This window comes from Cupressus sempervirens, chromosome 5 (assembly GCF_028749045.1).
Source record: "Cupressus sempervirens isolate cs-2001-9-10 chromosome 5, ASM2874904v1, whole genome shotgun sequence".
NCBI lineage: Eukaryota > Viridiplantae > Streptophyta > Pinopsida > Cupressales > Cupressaceae > Cupressus > Cupressus sempervirens.
In genome coordinates this window covers 624095050-624111962 of record NC_143122.1, presented here as the reverse complement: position 1 = coordinate 624111962, position 16913 = coordinate 624095050, and the positions used below count along the sequence as shown (strand labels likewise).

At 33.0% G+C, this 16913-nt stretch overlaps 1 protein-coding gene across 3 annotated transcripts; it reads left to right on the top strand.

The window, feature by feature from the left end:
* The first annotated feature begins 1967 nt into the window (after window positions 1-1967).
* On the top strand, window positions 1968-7339 carry LOC149557444 (TMV resistance protein N-like). 3 transcript variants are annotated; one of them, XM_089832093.1, is made up of 5 exons: window positions 1968-2083; window positions 3452-4025; window positions 4217-5297; window positions 5565-5876; window positions 5961-7339. In XM_089832093.1, exons 2-5 carry the CDS (start codon window positions 3736-3738, stop codon window positions 7224-7226), a joined length of 2949 nt encoding a protein of 982 aa, XP_089688219.1. In that variant the 5' UTR covers window positions 1968-2083; window positions 3452-3735; the 3' UTR covers window positions 7227-7339. The 3 variants fall into 3 exon arrangements, with proteins under 3 accessions (XP_089688219.1, XP_089688218.1, XP_089688217.1); XM_089832092.1 differs by lacking the exon at window positions 1968-2083 and having other exon boundaries at window positions 3342-4025; window positions 5973-7339; XM_089832091.1 differs by lacking the exon at window positions 1968-2083 and having other exon boundaries at window positions 3343-4025.
* The last annotated feature ends 9574 nt before the right edge of the window (window positions 7340-16913 follow it).

The following is a 16913-nucleotide window of genomic DNA, read 5'->3' as shown; positions in this document are numbered from 1 at the left end:
TCTAAAATAGGAATTGGTAAGTGGAGTTATTGTGACTTAAAGTTCACTTCTGCTATATAGTCAGAAGGAAGTCGATGGAGAAAAAGTTGCAATAAATGTGATTGCAGTATCTTAGGCTTGTTAGAATTGTCAGCATGTCACAAGTTAAACACACACAACTTTATTTTTCTATTCTATTTTATTCATGGCTTATATGGTGGAGTTTAGGCCAAATCGTTTAAACATTATTTTAATTTGTGTTTATATATTTTCAGTTTTGATTAAAGATATTTTAATTAAGTTTTAAAAATAATTAATTTTATTTTTCATCATTATTTAATTTTCTAATAGCTATTATGTGTTTTCTTTTTATAATTTTAACAGTTTCAATAAAAATGATATTATAATATATAGAAAATAAGAATATGCACTATCATTTTTTATCTTAACTAAAAAAATCATAATTTAATCTTTTTAATTAGTAAAATTCATATTGAAAATTTTGAAGTCATTTTTAATAAACTTATTCATTTCTACTTTATTTATTTGTGCTTTGTTCATTATTTCCTTAAATTCTTATTCTTATTTTCAATTTTATTATTATTATAAATAAGTTTTTTAATAAAATAATACACAACCCTTACATTGACAATAATTTTTCTATTTCATGAAGTTTCTTTTTAATCTTTCATCACTTCTATATATGCAACATTTTCTTAATATGCATAGTAACTAGCTCATGCAATGTGTATTTATTTTGCATTGATTACATCGATAATTCCTAGTTTTAAAATATAGAAGTGTCTTGTATAAATCCTTGTCAAAACATGTTATTTTCAATCTATGTGATACAATGTGATATCAAATACAACACTCAACATTTCAGAAATTGCCCCCTCCTATAGTGCAATCTATCATATTTATAAGTCTTCATATTACTCCCTCTAATAATTCTCTGCCCTTCAAAAGGTAGGGACTCAAGCTCGACCAAAGCTCTTGTTAATATATGGAGACATTGTCAAAATCTACATTATTAATATGTTTGAAAAAAGAGAGCAGGGAATGTCCTTTTTATATTGGATTACAAGTTACAAGGAAAGCACACTCCAAAATTACCACAATATCAATATTTTACATGATTGAAAGCTTTTGCCTACTCACCATACCTTACCCACTATGATAGTGATACAATCTTTTTAAATTTTTTTTTCATTTGTATCTTAGGAAACACATCATCAATATTTAAATTGATTTAATAAAACATAATAAAATAAATTATTCATTTCAATTTAAGAATTAGGTAGCGATAATATAATCTTAAATTCAAAATTTCAAATATTTGAAACCAACTTTTAAAAAAACTTAATTTTTACAAATTTTTCTCCACTTCTATTAGGGGTTATTATTTAAGAATAAATATAAATATTTAAAAAATAAATAGTACAAATAGTATGATTTTTTCTATTAGTTTGATTAAAAGAAATTTATTTTTTGCATAATTGTAACTTACATTATTATTTAATAAATTTTACTTTTTACTAATTTTTTATATTATTCTAATTTCTAATTTTACTATTTAATAAATTACAATAAACCTTTAATTTAATTATGCATCTACATTGTATTAACTTTAAATTTTAGTTAATACAAGAAACTATAATATGTGTAAGTACATAATTAGATTGCAAATCTAACCGTTTCTTATGAGACTTTGATTTCTTTCATTTGTACAAACTAAGATTCAGTCTTTATATATTAAATTAAATCAATTTAAATTGATTTTTTAAAATTTTTTAAAAAATAAATTAAATATATATTATATTAAATTAAATCAATTTCAAATTTTACATTAAGGCTCTCCATAAGAGTTCTTGTTTTAATGGTAGGTTTAACCAAATCCATGAAAATTTAGCCTGAATATGTCGTGTTGCTGGAATTTGTTATATTTTTGCCTTATTTACGTGAATTAGCTTGAACTTTGCCCTTCTCTGACATTCGAATTCCAAGCATTTTTTTGGCGTTGAAGAATCATTATTTGAAGAGCTGGGTAGAATTGCATCTCCCATTGAGGCGTAGATTTGCTAGTATTTATACTAGTCAACCTGTAATTTCACAATTTTTTCGCAATTTGTTCTATTCTGGCAATATCGATGAGATATGCATAAATTTGCACTTGATTTACATCTATGCCATAATTTTGGAGTTAAACTTTTTGATATTGCTTATATCTGAGTGTGTTTCTTTCGATTTCTTTGTCCTGCGTTGACTGCGAAGCTCTTTTGGGGTTAATTTGTGTATCCTACCAATCAGATTGAGCGATTTCTTTAACACTATTTCATTCGGAAAAAAAATGGTTAATCGTTCATTTGCCAAGTTAACCATTTTAAATCTACTAAAATCAATGGTGCTTGAAATTGCAAACGAGGGTTTTAGAAAAACGGTGCTTGAAATTGCAAACGAGGGTTTTACAAACAACATCACATTTCAAAATATAATTATATCGATTTTTCGATTCCTACTCAATTCTTCTATGAAATGAGCTTAAAGTGAATACATGATTATAGTATTGCTTGGAAAGCTAAATTTTTTATTGTTCAGTTGAGAACTAACTTGTGTCTTGACATCGGAAAAGGCCGCTTAAAGAGGCTAGGAAGGAGATAATTTGTACCTTTTGCAACTCTGGCAATGTGTAAACTGATCACCACTTTGTGGCTGAATAAGCTCCTGTTAAGGACAACATGGGTACTTGTGCAACTGGCATAACCTTTTCAACGCTTCGAACCGTTATTATCATTTTAAAATGAAAAATACTTGATATGATGAAAATGAAGGCCGTCCCACATACTATATCTAGTCTTGTTAATTCCAGACAATTACATAGATATATAATTCTTGAGATAATGCTTTCTTTGCTATAATGATAATTCTTTGTTACTATTATTTTTCCAAAACTTAATAGTTCATTGCAAAATATTAATCTGTGGAATGATTAAAAAATCATGTTCGTGTTTGGAGTTAATTTTTTATGTTTGGAATTTATTCTTGTTCTTGTACAATGCTCCTTCCTCACTAAAACGTGTATTTTCAGCTTGAAGGTTGGCCGCACCTTGTTGTCTCCACATGACTAGCCTGAACAGTAGCCAATGTCTATGCCGACATCAAATCGGCAATTTACTGTTTTAAAAAATTAAATTAAAAATCATTTTAAACTGTTGTTTAAATTTAAATTTATTTAAAAATTGCCGATTTGATGCCGGCATAGACATCGCTGTTTACGCTGAGCTGCACTGAGCTGTTTTTATCAGTTTTCTTCTGTCTTTGATCGCATAGTAATTTTCACTCAGTTTTCAACTTTCCTTCTTTAGATTTCAGTTTATGTCTATGCATTCACTTCTGCTTCTACTGGACACACTGTGAAGGATTTTTATTTGTTTCAATTTGTGTCTAATGGCCGCCTCTTTTACTACTGCAGGACAAATCAAATATGCTCTTCCAAATGATTATCATGGCCTAAGAATTGCCCTTAGTGGTGGTGCTTTTGATACAATAATACCATCTGCTTCTACTTTTGTTGCATCCTCATCTGGAACTAAACACTTCCCGTCTGATGTATTCATAAATCATTGTGGGCAGGATGTCAAACACACTCTAGCCAGTAAAATCTACAACTCCTTAGATGCCACAGGATTGCGAGTGTTTTTGGACAAGCCTGAGCTGAAATTTGGGGATTTATTGCCTAAAGCTTTAGAAGAAGCAATGTCTACTGCTTCAATTTATATAGCCATTTTTTCTCAACATTATGCACAATCCCCCTGGTGTTTGGCTGAACTGGAATATATGGTCAAAACCAGCAAGACAATTATCCCCATTTTCTATCATGTCCAGCCTTCTGTTTTAAGATGGACTGATGGAGGTAAAGGAGCATATGCAGATGCATTCTCTGAGCATGAAAAGAAGAGTAGATACGCTCCAGAAGTATTTCAGAAGTGGAAACAGGCACTCCAACAAGTTTCATGTTGTCTCGGTGGCATCATCAATGATATAAAGTAAGTACGAGAAAACTCATTTTACCGTATTCTCTCCTTTTAATAGTAAAAGACTTACAAATTTTAACTTTTCCCGTTAAATTTAAATCCTACCTTGGAGTTTATTTCGTAGATCTCCCTATTGTGCAGTTGGGTTCTTGTTTTTCTTTTCAGTTTGTTTGAATTCTGTTAATGGTGTTTCATATGTCTAGTGACGAGCATAGGGTGGTGAAGAATGTGATGAATCATGTAATGAAAGAAATGAATAAGGCACCTTTAAAGGTTGCTAAGCATCCGGTGGGCTTGGATACCGCTGAACAAGAGTTTGATATGATTGCTCTTCAATCTGCTGGGCCAGTAAAAATATTGGGGATATGGGGAATGGGCGGTTCCGGCAAAACCACTCTCGCAAAGGAAACCTATAACAAGAAACGCTCGACCATTGATAGGTCAAGTTTTCTTTTTGATCTTCGAGAAGCAGCAAGGAAAGGTTTATTGCATGAGAAACAAATAAAGCTTCTCAAAGACCTTGATCTCAAAAGCAAGCGTACTACCTTTGATAATGTACACGAAGGAAAAGAGGTTCTAACAAGCCGTTTGAGATCTGTTCCTGTGCTTATTGTCTTAGATGATGTGGATCATACAGATCAATTAGATGCTCTTTTGCCTGCATGGAAGAGCCTTGGCCATGGAAGTCTGATTATTGTTACCACACGCGAGATGCATGTTCTTAAAGCATGGGGTATCTCTGCCATAGATAAAATGAAAGCTCTCAATGCCACTCATGCCGAGCAGCTTTTCTGTTGGCACGCTTTCTTACAACCCTGTCCATCGCTGGGGTTTGAAGATCTTGTTGAAAGGTTCGTAAAATCTTGCAATGGTTTGCCCTTGTCACTCAAGGTATTAGGGGGGCAGCTCTATGGGGAGTCTAACAAGAATACGTGGGAGGCTCAATTGGATAAATTGTCAAGGATACTGCCAAACGATATCACATTGAGACTCAAAATAAGCTATGACACTCTAGACAAAGAAGAGAAGGAGATGTTCTTGGATATAGCATGTTTCTTCATTGGATGGAGAAGTAATTGGGCCATTGCAGCATGGGACGGATCACAATGGAATGGTCTGCACGGCTTGCAAAGTCTTGTGGAAAAATGTCTTGTTGAAGTAGGTGAGAAGAATCGTATTAGAATGCATGATCATCTGAGAGATTTGGGAAGAGAAATTGCAAATCGTCATTCACCTTATCGTCTTTGGTTTCAAGGGCAGATTATTGAGATTCAGCCTCAACAGGTGAAAAGACAATGCTTTCTTTTTATGATTTCATTAATCATGACATAGGACTAACTTCCTAACTCCATATCATTTTACTTTATGATCCCACTCTTCAACAGTCAAATACACAAAATCAATTATACACCTCATCTTTATAATTGAAAAACAATTGTTTAACTTCTAGGGAACAGAATTTATATTTCACCATTATGAGACAGTAGTAGCCCAACTTACATGCTAAACAGCTTTATAACAAATACAATTCTTGGGGTTTTTTGTTCTCAGGAAGTAATACGCATCCGAGGAATAGCAAACGCAATTGGTGATTCTTGTTATTACTCGGAAGGGAAGATCCTCATAACTACAAGTCAAGGACCTCGTGTCCTCAAGGCAGGCTCACTTGGTTTAAAATTTTTTGTTGGAATGGGACATTTTTTAAATCATGAAAATTATGAAGTGTTGAAAGAATTGGTTTGGTTTCGCTGTTATAATTATAAGCGCAACAACATTCCGTCATGGTTTTCAATGCAAAATTTAAGAGTTTTGCAGCTCTTCATAGGTGGGAGCTTAGAGGAGTTGTGGGACGCTAAAGTAAATGTAAATACCTTTTCTTTAGTTTTACTATTTATGAATTAGTATTTTTATTTATTGTTGACTAGCTCAATAAAAAATTGGCTCTAGGTTCCTTTGCAGTTAAGAGAGCTGGTTATCAAGAATTGCAGAGATTTCCGAGGATTTCCGGAATCAATAGCACGGCTGACCCATTTGAGGGAGATAAGGGTTATCACCAAATCGTCTGAAATGAAGAGACTCCCTGAAGAATTTTGCCTTCTCCAATCGCTAGAGGTTCTAATTTTATCCAGATGTACAAATCTGTCATCTCTGCCGAGCAATTTTGGCAAGTTGATCAGCCTTCAGCGTTTAGAATTGACCCATTGCCTGCAGTTGCACAACTTGCCTGATTCCTTTAAGCAGTTGACACTCCTGAAACATCTCAATTTAGAGGGGTGTTCAGAGCTCACCTTAGAGTCAAAACATTTAGATATCCTGGAGCTCATGATAAAGTTGGAGTATTTGAATCTGAATGGATGCAGGAAAGTGGAATTGTTGCCCCTCCCAAAGACAGACTCTTTAACACAGCTCTGTTTAAAGAGCACCAGGTTGAGGGAGCTGCCAGCTAACATTGGTCATCTAAGCAAGTTGCCTGTGCTGGAGATAAGTAGCGAGTTATTGGAAACCCTTCCAAACTCTCTGGGTCATATGTCTTCATTAACTGCACTTGAAATATCTTCTTGCCCAAACTTGGAATCTTTGCCAACAGCTCTGTGGAATTTGCCTTCCTTAACTGAACTTGAAATTGTATCTTGTGAGAAGTTGCAATCATTACCAGAGTCTCTGGGGCATCCTAATCTTTCTGGACCAGCTTGCAGGATCAAGAAAATACAAATAACGTCTACCAATGTGTCAAAGATTTCAATTTCTGATGGAACTTGTCCCTGCCTTGTGAGTCTAACTCTTGGACACAGTCAGCTTCTAAAGGAGGTTGAAAACCTGCCGAGAACAATGGAGACCATAAAGATAGAGCACTGTTACGCCCTAAAGAGCATCAAATGCATTTCTCCCCTTGAGAAGGCAGATGGGCTGCCCATTTTTGCTAAATTGCTTTCCTTGAAAGAATTTGAATTGATACATTGCCCCAAAGTAAAGAGTATAGAAGGTTTAGAGGGTTTAAAATCATTGGAGAAGCTGAAAATAATTGGTTGTGAAGAATTAGAAGTGCTTCCAAGTCTTGCAGAATTAACCTCTTTAAAAATGCTTAATTTGCAAAAATGCGGCAAATTGGAGAAGATGGAAGGTGCAGAACGTTTGACAACAATGGTAAAGCTGAAAATAGTTGCCTGTCCAGGATTAAATTTTGGAAGAGTTATTTTTCCTAAAAGAAAATAATTGGGGACTCCGAGATCAATAATAGCAATATAAACTATGGTTAAATGGTAATGGTTTCATATTTGTAGTCTGCACAAATTTTTATAAATATTAACTTTTGACAATCCTAACAATTTCGAGACTCCGAGATCAATAATAGCAATATAAACTATGGTTAACTGGTAATGGTTTCATATTTGTAGTCTGCACAAATTTTTATAAATATTAACTTTTGACAATCCTAACAATTTCGAGTAGAGGTGATGATCCTCAACCTTATAAAATAGTGGTTCAAACTTCATATGATAGGTGTTCATAAGAAAAATGAATAAAAATATTTAACTGTATAATGTTATTTTTTATTATATTAAATAATTTAAAAATAAAAATATTATTATATTATATTTCTTATTGACAAAATATGAAATTTATGATAAATATAGAAATACAGAATTATATGATTTTGAATCTTCATGTTGAGAGATTATAAATTACACTATTACTTCTTGTTACACTAGAATATTGCACAACACTATTCAGATTGTATGATCTCACAAATTGGAATTAAGGTACAATTAGATAGGCTCAATGAATAGTTGGTAAAGGGATAAAATAATTAAATCATCATCAAATTAAGAAATTCCTAAGGTTCATCGCTGGTGGAATGAAACATCTTCATGAAACCTTCATTCAAATTGCATATCCCAAAATGATCCCTAAAATTGATATTTTTGATGAATTCACTACTTTGTGTAGAAGGAAAACATGCATTGCCAGTAGCCTGCTGATATCCTCCCACCTCAACTACGATGATCTTGATTATTAGAAAATATCTAGAATCTATGATTCATCTTCCTTAATGGAATGAGGGTTTGACCATTTCATACGCTCGTTGCGTTTTCATGGCATTTGACAAGATTTATGAGTGAACTGGGAAAATCCTTTTTTACTTCTGTAACCTAATTAGTCAATCATATTTATTTCTCAATTATTGCAATATATTTGTCTTCATGGAGAGGAGAAATTTCACCCCATAATATGCAAAGTTTAAATCAATATATCTCTTCCTTAAGATTATAGAAAGAAGTTCCACCCCTAGTCATTGTTGTCTACTAAATGGAAGGTCTGGTTGGTCTCTACACATGCAAAGTTACTATCTTGCATGATTAATTTTGCTGAGTGAAAATTTCTAAAGGGAATTTATTTTTATGTCACTAGCATTTAATGAAAAATCAAACTTATTAATTGAACCTCACATAAAGATGTTGCCAGTTATTATCTCCAGATATAAAATTATTAGTCGGCAGGAAACTAATGTTTTCAGTTGTCCTATTCTAATTATTAGTCCTTGGCAAAAATTAGCCAAACTCTAAAGTCTAAAAATGTTTTATTTTTAAAATATTTTTTCTTTGATTAATTTCTTTTTTACGATTGGTCAATTTCATTTTTTTTTGGGATTATATTCTTTTTAAATTCCACAAAACAATAGAAATTCTTTGTCTTTCTCTGGAAGCTTCTGACACTTTCTTTTATTGTTGTAATGTTCTGGAAACTGCCCAATCCATGCCCCTGTTTGAACTGCATAATTATTGGAACTCCTATCAGTTGAGGACGTCAGTTTTTCAAAATTTATAATACTCTTATCTGTTTTATCTTTTCTTTCTGGTTGATTGTGGGTGTTCATGAAATTTTTGGATCGAATTCTATGATGACTATGTAATCTTTGATCAGAATGTTATTTAGTACCCAAAAAAACTTGTGTTCCTAAATGTTAATGTAGAAACGAGGCCATTTGGGGGCTGCTCTGAATCCGAGGAGAGGCAATGTTTGTAGTAAAGTTATTCTCCATGGAGCCAGAACGCGGTTAGACTCAGTGCCCAAAGCAGCAGCAGCAGAAACAGTGGCAACAATAGCAGCAGGAAAAACAACGCCGCCAACATCAGCGACAATGGCTAATCCAGCAGCCACAACTACTTCCTCCTACACATTTCGATACAACTCCATCTACACCCTAATTCACATCCCTAATCAGTGCTCTTTAAATGATCAACAGAAATTCACTCGCCCTTTAAAATGTGCAGTAGAGGAGTTGTGACCTATCTATTGTAGTCATCGATCAGGCACACAAATTTTCTGTGTGTGAGTGTGAAGAGTAAGGGGCCTTGGCAGTGGGGTAATGCATTCTATCCTCGTGGAGGTTTTGGGCAGGGCTTTATTTTGGTGAGTTGTTTTTAGGACCACAAAGATTAAGAAAAATAGCAGATCTGGTTAAAAACTCCACCAAGTAATATAATAAGACAATAAATATAAGAAACTGAGAAAGCTCTTGAGAGATAAAAGGATGGGAATAATATTTTCAACACTGTGAAGCAATTAATAGAAACGATGGACATAAAAATAATGTCAAATCAAAAATAGTTTTGACGTCATTTTATTATTTTAATTTTACATCTATTTTAGTTATATTTTCATAGATTTTGAAATATTTTAAGAATTAATATTATAAAATTTAGAAATTATAACTAAATTTATAATTTTTATTTAAGAGTATCTTAAATTTTAAAAAAATTGAATTTTGAGATGCAAATTTATCTATTTAATTTTGACAGAATTTAAAATTATTACAAGATTACTAAGAAGACTACTGGAGTTTGAATTGAATGTCATTGTAGAAATGCACAACAATGACAAAATTCTATCAGTTTTATTTAATTTAAAGTTTAATCTTTGTATTATAATTTGTTTAAGGATTGAATTTTTTTTGTTTCTATACAGTGTGAAGATAATAAAGTTAGTTTGAAATGATTTTTATTTTTGTCAAAATGTTATATATCTATTATTTTGTATGTTTTAATTTTAAACAAATTCTCTTAATTTAACATTTCTAAAATATAAGTTAAAATTATTTTTTATTAATATAATATACTTTCTCAAAAAAAAATTTAAACAAGAATGTTCTAATATGCAAGCTTCTCAATTGATACAAAAAAAATTACTCACTAGATACACAAACAACTATATAACTATACAGGCACATGATTTTTGACAAACCCAAAGGTGATACAAAAGTTATTTACGTGATCTTATTTTTAAACTTTGTCATTTTGTGGTTGGGGTCTGAATGTTGTAATGATAGAAGTTGTGATAAGCGCACTATTCATAATTTCACTGAATATGTGAAGTCACTTATCATTGTTCATATTGGCCAAATTATTCCACAATGACACAGGTACTAAGGATTCCCTTTACAAAATGATTGGACAACTCAGTCTTTATTATATATGAATTACTGATAACACAAGGCAGGGACTCAAGCTCTTTTAGAGCTCTTGTTGAATTATACATTTTGGGAGATCAATCATCAAACATAATTTCTTTTATTAATGTCCATCAAGATGTTGAGGAACAAGCTTGGATAGCATTTATATGCTAAACAGTATATGTTCAAGATTTTCATTTGCAAAATCAAAATTTGAAATTACTGACTTACCCACGTCTTGATTGAGGACCTTTATCCCAAAGATGTTCAAGGTGATGAAATAGAATAAGGGAGGGTATGCGTGCTAGTCGATTAAGATTTGCGTAATTGCTCATCATTATAGATGATTTGAACAATGTGGAACAACTCAATGCCTTATCACCTATCAAGGATAATCTTGGATCGGGTAGTTTGATTGTGGTTACTACACAGGAGCTTGATGTACATAGATCCTTTTTTGTTGGCATGCTTTCTTAAATTCCTTTCTGCTTCCAGAGTCTTAAAATCTGGTTGACAATTTCTATGATATTTGCAATGAATTGCGATTGCTTCTAAAGGTTTTTGAACCACAACTATATGACAATCATAGCAAGGATTCTTGGGAAACTCGACTAGACAAGGTCAGTGGGTTAATGCACAATAATATCAAGAAAATACAAAAGTAAGTCATGATGTCTTAGATGATGAAGAGAAAGAGATATTTTAAAACATTGCTTGTTTCTTTATAGGAGAGGAGAAAATTTCTGCTATTGCTGCTTGGGATGGATCTAGTGCAGAGGCACCTTAATTTCAAGACAACAAAGATATAAAAGCTAGAGAAGCCATTTGTAATAAGTTGTCAAAGGAGGTCTTATTATGATAAATAATGTAAAAATGTTTATTTAATAGGTGAATGGATCTATTGGCATCCATCTAAAGTCATTTGAGTCATAATGTTGGTCTAGGTTGGGTTTGTATGAAAGTTGAAATGTAAAAATGCATAAAATGTTGTCAAAAATGCAAAAGGGTTAAAAGAATGTAATGGGTTGGTTTAAAAGGTGGTTTGGAAGTTATAACCAACCAAAAAATCTATAAAAATAGATGTATGGTCGAACCAAAGCATGAATGAAAGGAAGAGATACATTTTGAAACAAATTTGGTAATATCCCGAGTTGTTATTTTGATTGGTTTTCAGTTTTAGTGTTGGTTCCAGGTCTTGTACGACCATGTACAGCCTGGGAACCATATAAATCTTATATATTTGGATAGATTAGTGAATAATATTTCTTTTGGCTTTGGTTTGAATTTATTTCATCTAGAAATGAAGAAGTTATGCACGTTTTGGTGAAAGTTAGCATTTGCAGATTTGAGAATTTCAGGAAATAGTCATGTTGCAGCATTTGGTACGGACACATTTTGATGAATCAAGACCTCTAAGAATATTCATTGGAAAGATATGTGAATTAAATTTTTTTCTTTTTTTATTTGAGTCATTTTTATGCAGATTTGTGAAAGGTATCAGCATTTTAGTGGAAATCGGTTTTTAAAGATATCCATTCGAGATGAAGGCAGTGATTTGTGCTTGAAAAATTATTTATGAATGGGAAAAATAAATGGCTTACAGATTTGGAGACTAGATTCATTAATAGATAATGTGAAATTGATTTGGTGTCATTTAGATTCATTTTGAGGAAGATATGAGATGCCCTAGGAAGGGTTTGGTGTTTTAAATCTGGTTTATGGTAGAAAAATGACAGTATGAAACAATTATTGGTTGAGGAACCAAATGAAATCATAAGACCTTGTAATTTTGGGAAATGGTAGTTCTTGATGTTGGCTGAAAACTTCATTCTTTCCAGAAAATTTAATATTGTGATTTTATGGGTCAAATAAATCAATCTTTAAAGACTATCTTGAAGACATCAATGTTGTGGTTTTCCTCATAAGTTGCCTTTGTTCAAAGATATTATTGAATGGGTGTTGAAAGGATCATAAAGGTTCCTATTTATTGTTAGTTTTGTATGATGCTCTACATCAGGATCAAGGTGGAGTAGTCTAAAAAGTTGAGAATGGCATTTAAATCAGTTGAGCTGGATGATGATGACTGTATAAGAGTGCATGATCATGTAAGAGACCTAGGGGGCGAAATTGTGAATCCACCATCACCTTAGTGACTTTGGTTTCTGCAACAAATTATTAAAATTGACAAGGAAGCATAGGTGAAAATAATACATTCTTTGATTTTCTCACCAACAACATTCTTTGGCACTTATTTGTTTCCTTTACCCTAGAAGTAAGCTGTTTCTACAAGCTTTTTATTGATTTTGTCAATTTAATTTTTTTAAAGGAAATTAGCATTCAAAGAATTATGTCTACTACAGATTGATACATAGGTGTCAAAGCTTGCAATCAAAGCATTCATGGAACAACACTAGTACAAAGTAACATGTTTTAAGACAAAAAATTTAGTTTTGTCTCAATTTTATCTTTTTCTTTATCTTATTAATCTTTATTTTAATTTTTGTCTCTAAGTGATATTGTTAAATGTTTGTAAAAATAAAGTTGGAGTGCAGGAGTTCAATCTGAGGAGCAAAATGGCCGTAGCAGACTGTGGAAGGTGTGCATGTGCAGGTGAACTAGGGAAGATTGTAGATGCTTCAAGGATGATGAATTCTACATTCGATAGGAAGCCAAAAATGTTTCTCAGTCACTTTGCTGAAAGGGGCAGTGGGTGAATAAGGCTACACACATGCTGGCTCAGACCATATATGAAACCCTTGCCACCCCTTTAGCAACTTTTCCTCTTTTTGGAAGAAAACAAGGAGGAACGAGATCTAGGGTTAGAGATGTGATTGGGCTCCCATTATTTACAAAAAATAATAGGAGGAACTATTGTCAGCCTGCTAATCCAAATTTGTTCCCATTGGGCTTCAATAAGAAGTGGATATATCTTTGAAATAATGAAGAGTTTGATGGAAAGACTACGATCAGAACAAAACTAGGGTGCAACTGAGAATGGAGGGCATCTGGAAAACAATTTGTAGGAGGATAGAGGTGGAAAGGTTGTCTCCTCTGCAAAATTTTGGAGCCCTATTCCACTGGTAGATGTTGTCTCCGCCTCTCTTAACACCAAGGGAAAGGGTTTATGCTCAGATGCAAATTTCATCTAAATCTGGGGAGATATCCATTTTCTCATCTTCATAAGCAGATCCATGGTATGTCACTTCACATTGTCAGGTTATTTCTTTAAGCTATTTGGTTATTGTTTTGCATTCCATTAAGGCAAAGGAAATTATTTTTAAAAAGGGCTTTTTACTGAATCAAAATGATTTTATTGCTTGTTTATCCTTGGAAACCAATTTTCAAGCCTCTCAAACTCATTCTATTTTGATTATAATTTTGTTTTTATCACCTAGCTTGCCTTTTAAGCTCTCAGATCTGACGATTTTTTGCAAAACTGGGAAAACTTTCACCAAAATTTTTTGTTGATACAAATTTTTGTTTTGTTCTTAAATGAACATCCCCTTGTGGTGATAAATCTTTGACAAGATCCTTAGTTGGGGTGAAGTCTATAGAGAATGATTTGTCTTATATGTTTTTCAAGTCAGTTGTGGTTTCAAATAAGAATCCTACCCCACATTGGCTTGCAATGGGTGATTTACCATGCTCAACATTAACCATCCAACTACAAATTTAGTTTTGAAAATTTCTCCCAATACCAAAATTTCCTCATGATGCTATTAATTTAAGAGATGTTGCCAGCTCTCTAGTGGAGATTAACATTTGTAATAATGATTTTACTGATTCTATCACTCTTAAGGATCTGACCCCTTATAGAGGTTCAACACTCTAGACTGTGTATAGTAATTGTATTATTGAGAAAATTACCAAATTGTCTGTTGTTGGAATAGATAATGATAAACAAAAATTATTAGCTTAGTCACTCCTAAGGATTTGGTCCTTGCTCGAAGGGACAATATTATTATTTGAGGTATAATGATACTGTTTCTTACTGTATTCCTGAGAAATTGCAGAAACTGAATGATTTATACCCTTTGATTATGTTAGTTGTTGGAGAAGGGAAATATTCTCAACTTTGAGATTTGTTGAACATGTCTATGGTTATTGCTCCAGATCTAGACCTGACAAACATAATACAAAATAATTCTAAGAAAACTAATATTATTTGGTTAGGGGACGCTTCCGATAATGTAACTCAAAAAATAAAAAAAGGTCATTGATCAGTTTAAAAAGGATTCACATATTCTTCTATCTCCATTATCTTCAGTTCCTTTTTCACAATTGCGAAATGATATTACTTCCCCTTTTTCTTCCCATCCTAGTTAAAGATTTATCACCAAAAGGGAGCTTTAGAATTGGAAGATCCAAATGGAAATATATCTGCAATATCCATATCCATTGTCATCTTCATCCATTTCATAGCTTTGAATTGAAAAAACTGAAGCTTGAAGCAATGCTCAAGGAGTGCATTTCTTCACATTTGCAATGAAATTTCATAATTTATATAAATGAGGAATACACAAATTAAAGCATAGTTTGAATAAGGAATCTTAAATTCCTTATGGCTGTTGTATCATGTTCATTTGTAATGAAATAAAGCACTAATACAAGGAGGAACGAAAATAACTAGGGCCAAAGGCACACCCAACAGTCCAATTCACCCTGCAAGAGTTAACACAGTGGAAACAAACAATAAGGAACAACACCAAGGAGGGAGATAACAAAATGTTTTCTTGATTCATCAAATGATCAACATACATGCTTAGCTGTAAGGCCTTCTGGGTTACGGCCAATTACAAATACCACTTCCAGATTCACAATCCAACTTCTAGTTTGCTCTTCCAGACACCTAACGCCTTATTTTGATCCTCTTTGTTCTACCTAAAACTCAATCCTAGACTTCCTTAAATACTTGTGCGGCCACAGGTCAGCCTATCACAAAATTAGATCTTACATTAAATGCATGCACAGCCACAAGTCGGCTCACATCAAATATTAACTACTTATACCAAAATTAAATGCAAGACGGTCAGCCAAACTAGAACTAGACATAGACTACTCAAAAAATGAAGGCTTCGTGAAGTACTGGCACTCAACAACCACATGAGCTCGGCATCCAAAGAGTCACTCGGCATCAACTACAAACTCGACATCCTTCAACGCTCAACAAACAAAAGATCACTCGAGAACCAAAGGAATCACTCGGCAACCAAAGGAATCACTCTATAGCAATTAAGAACTCGGCAACCACTAAATGCTCAACACCAACTGGCAGAATGAACAAAAGTGCAGGATTATAAGGCAACCCAGGATGCTCCTGCATCAGACAACCAGGGTTGGAAGAAATGATTTTCTTGAATCATTGAGATGTCACAACTTGAGCTGAATCCAACTAAGATTGAGAAATCCATAAAGCATCTTCAATAGGTTTGTTCTTCCACTTCACCAAATATTCATAGTAATCTTTTCCTCTTGTGCTCTTGCCAACTTTCTGATCCAATATCTATTCAACTGTTTCAACTTGTTTCTTAAGGTAATCTTCTGATACAACAACTTCATCATCTGACTCATGATACTTATACAAATCAACAACATTGAATATAGGAGATATATCCATGTCATCAGGGAACTCAACTTCATAAATATTCCCATTGTCAAACTTCTTCAAGATTTTACAAAATCCAAACTTCTTCATCTTCAACTTACTATACGTTCCGACAGGAAATCTTCCTTTCTTCAAATGAACCATCATCTCATCACCAACTTGAAAATCATGATGTCTTATAGATTGATTAATATTCTCCTTATACTTCTGATTACTTTGTTCCAACCTCAACGCCACTTCCTTATGCAAAGACTCCATAAAATCAGCAAATGCTTCCCCTGCAACACTTCTCTTTTCTTCACCAGCAACATCCCTCAAATCTGATACTCCTCTAGGCTACATTCCAGTAACAATTTCAAAAAGTGTCTTCCCTGTACTCCTATTCATAGAATTATTATATGCAAATTCAGCTTGTGCCAATACCATATCCCAATTACTAGTCCATGCAATCTCACAATCTCTTTGAAGAAAAGTTCAACAACATGCTCAACATTTGATGTCTTCTTACATGCTATGAAATGAGTCATCTTAGAAAATCTATCCACAACAACAAATACAGAATCATACCCTTTCACTGTCTTAGGTAATCTATGAACAAAATCCATATTGATGTCATTCCAAGGTTTCTCAGGAACACTAATAGATGTATACAAACCAGTATTTTGACTTACTCCTTTTGCTACTTGACAAACTCCACAACTCTTCACAAATTTTTGAACATCCTTATACATTTGTGGCCAATAATACTTTTTCTTCAACAAACTCAATGTCTTATCAATTCCAAAATGTCTAGCCAATCCACCATTATGCTTTTCCTTAATCAAATTCAACCTCATAGAACTTC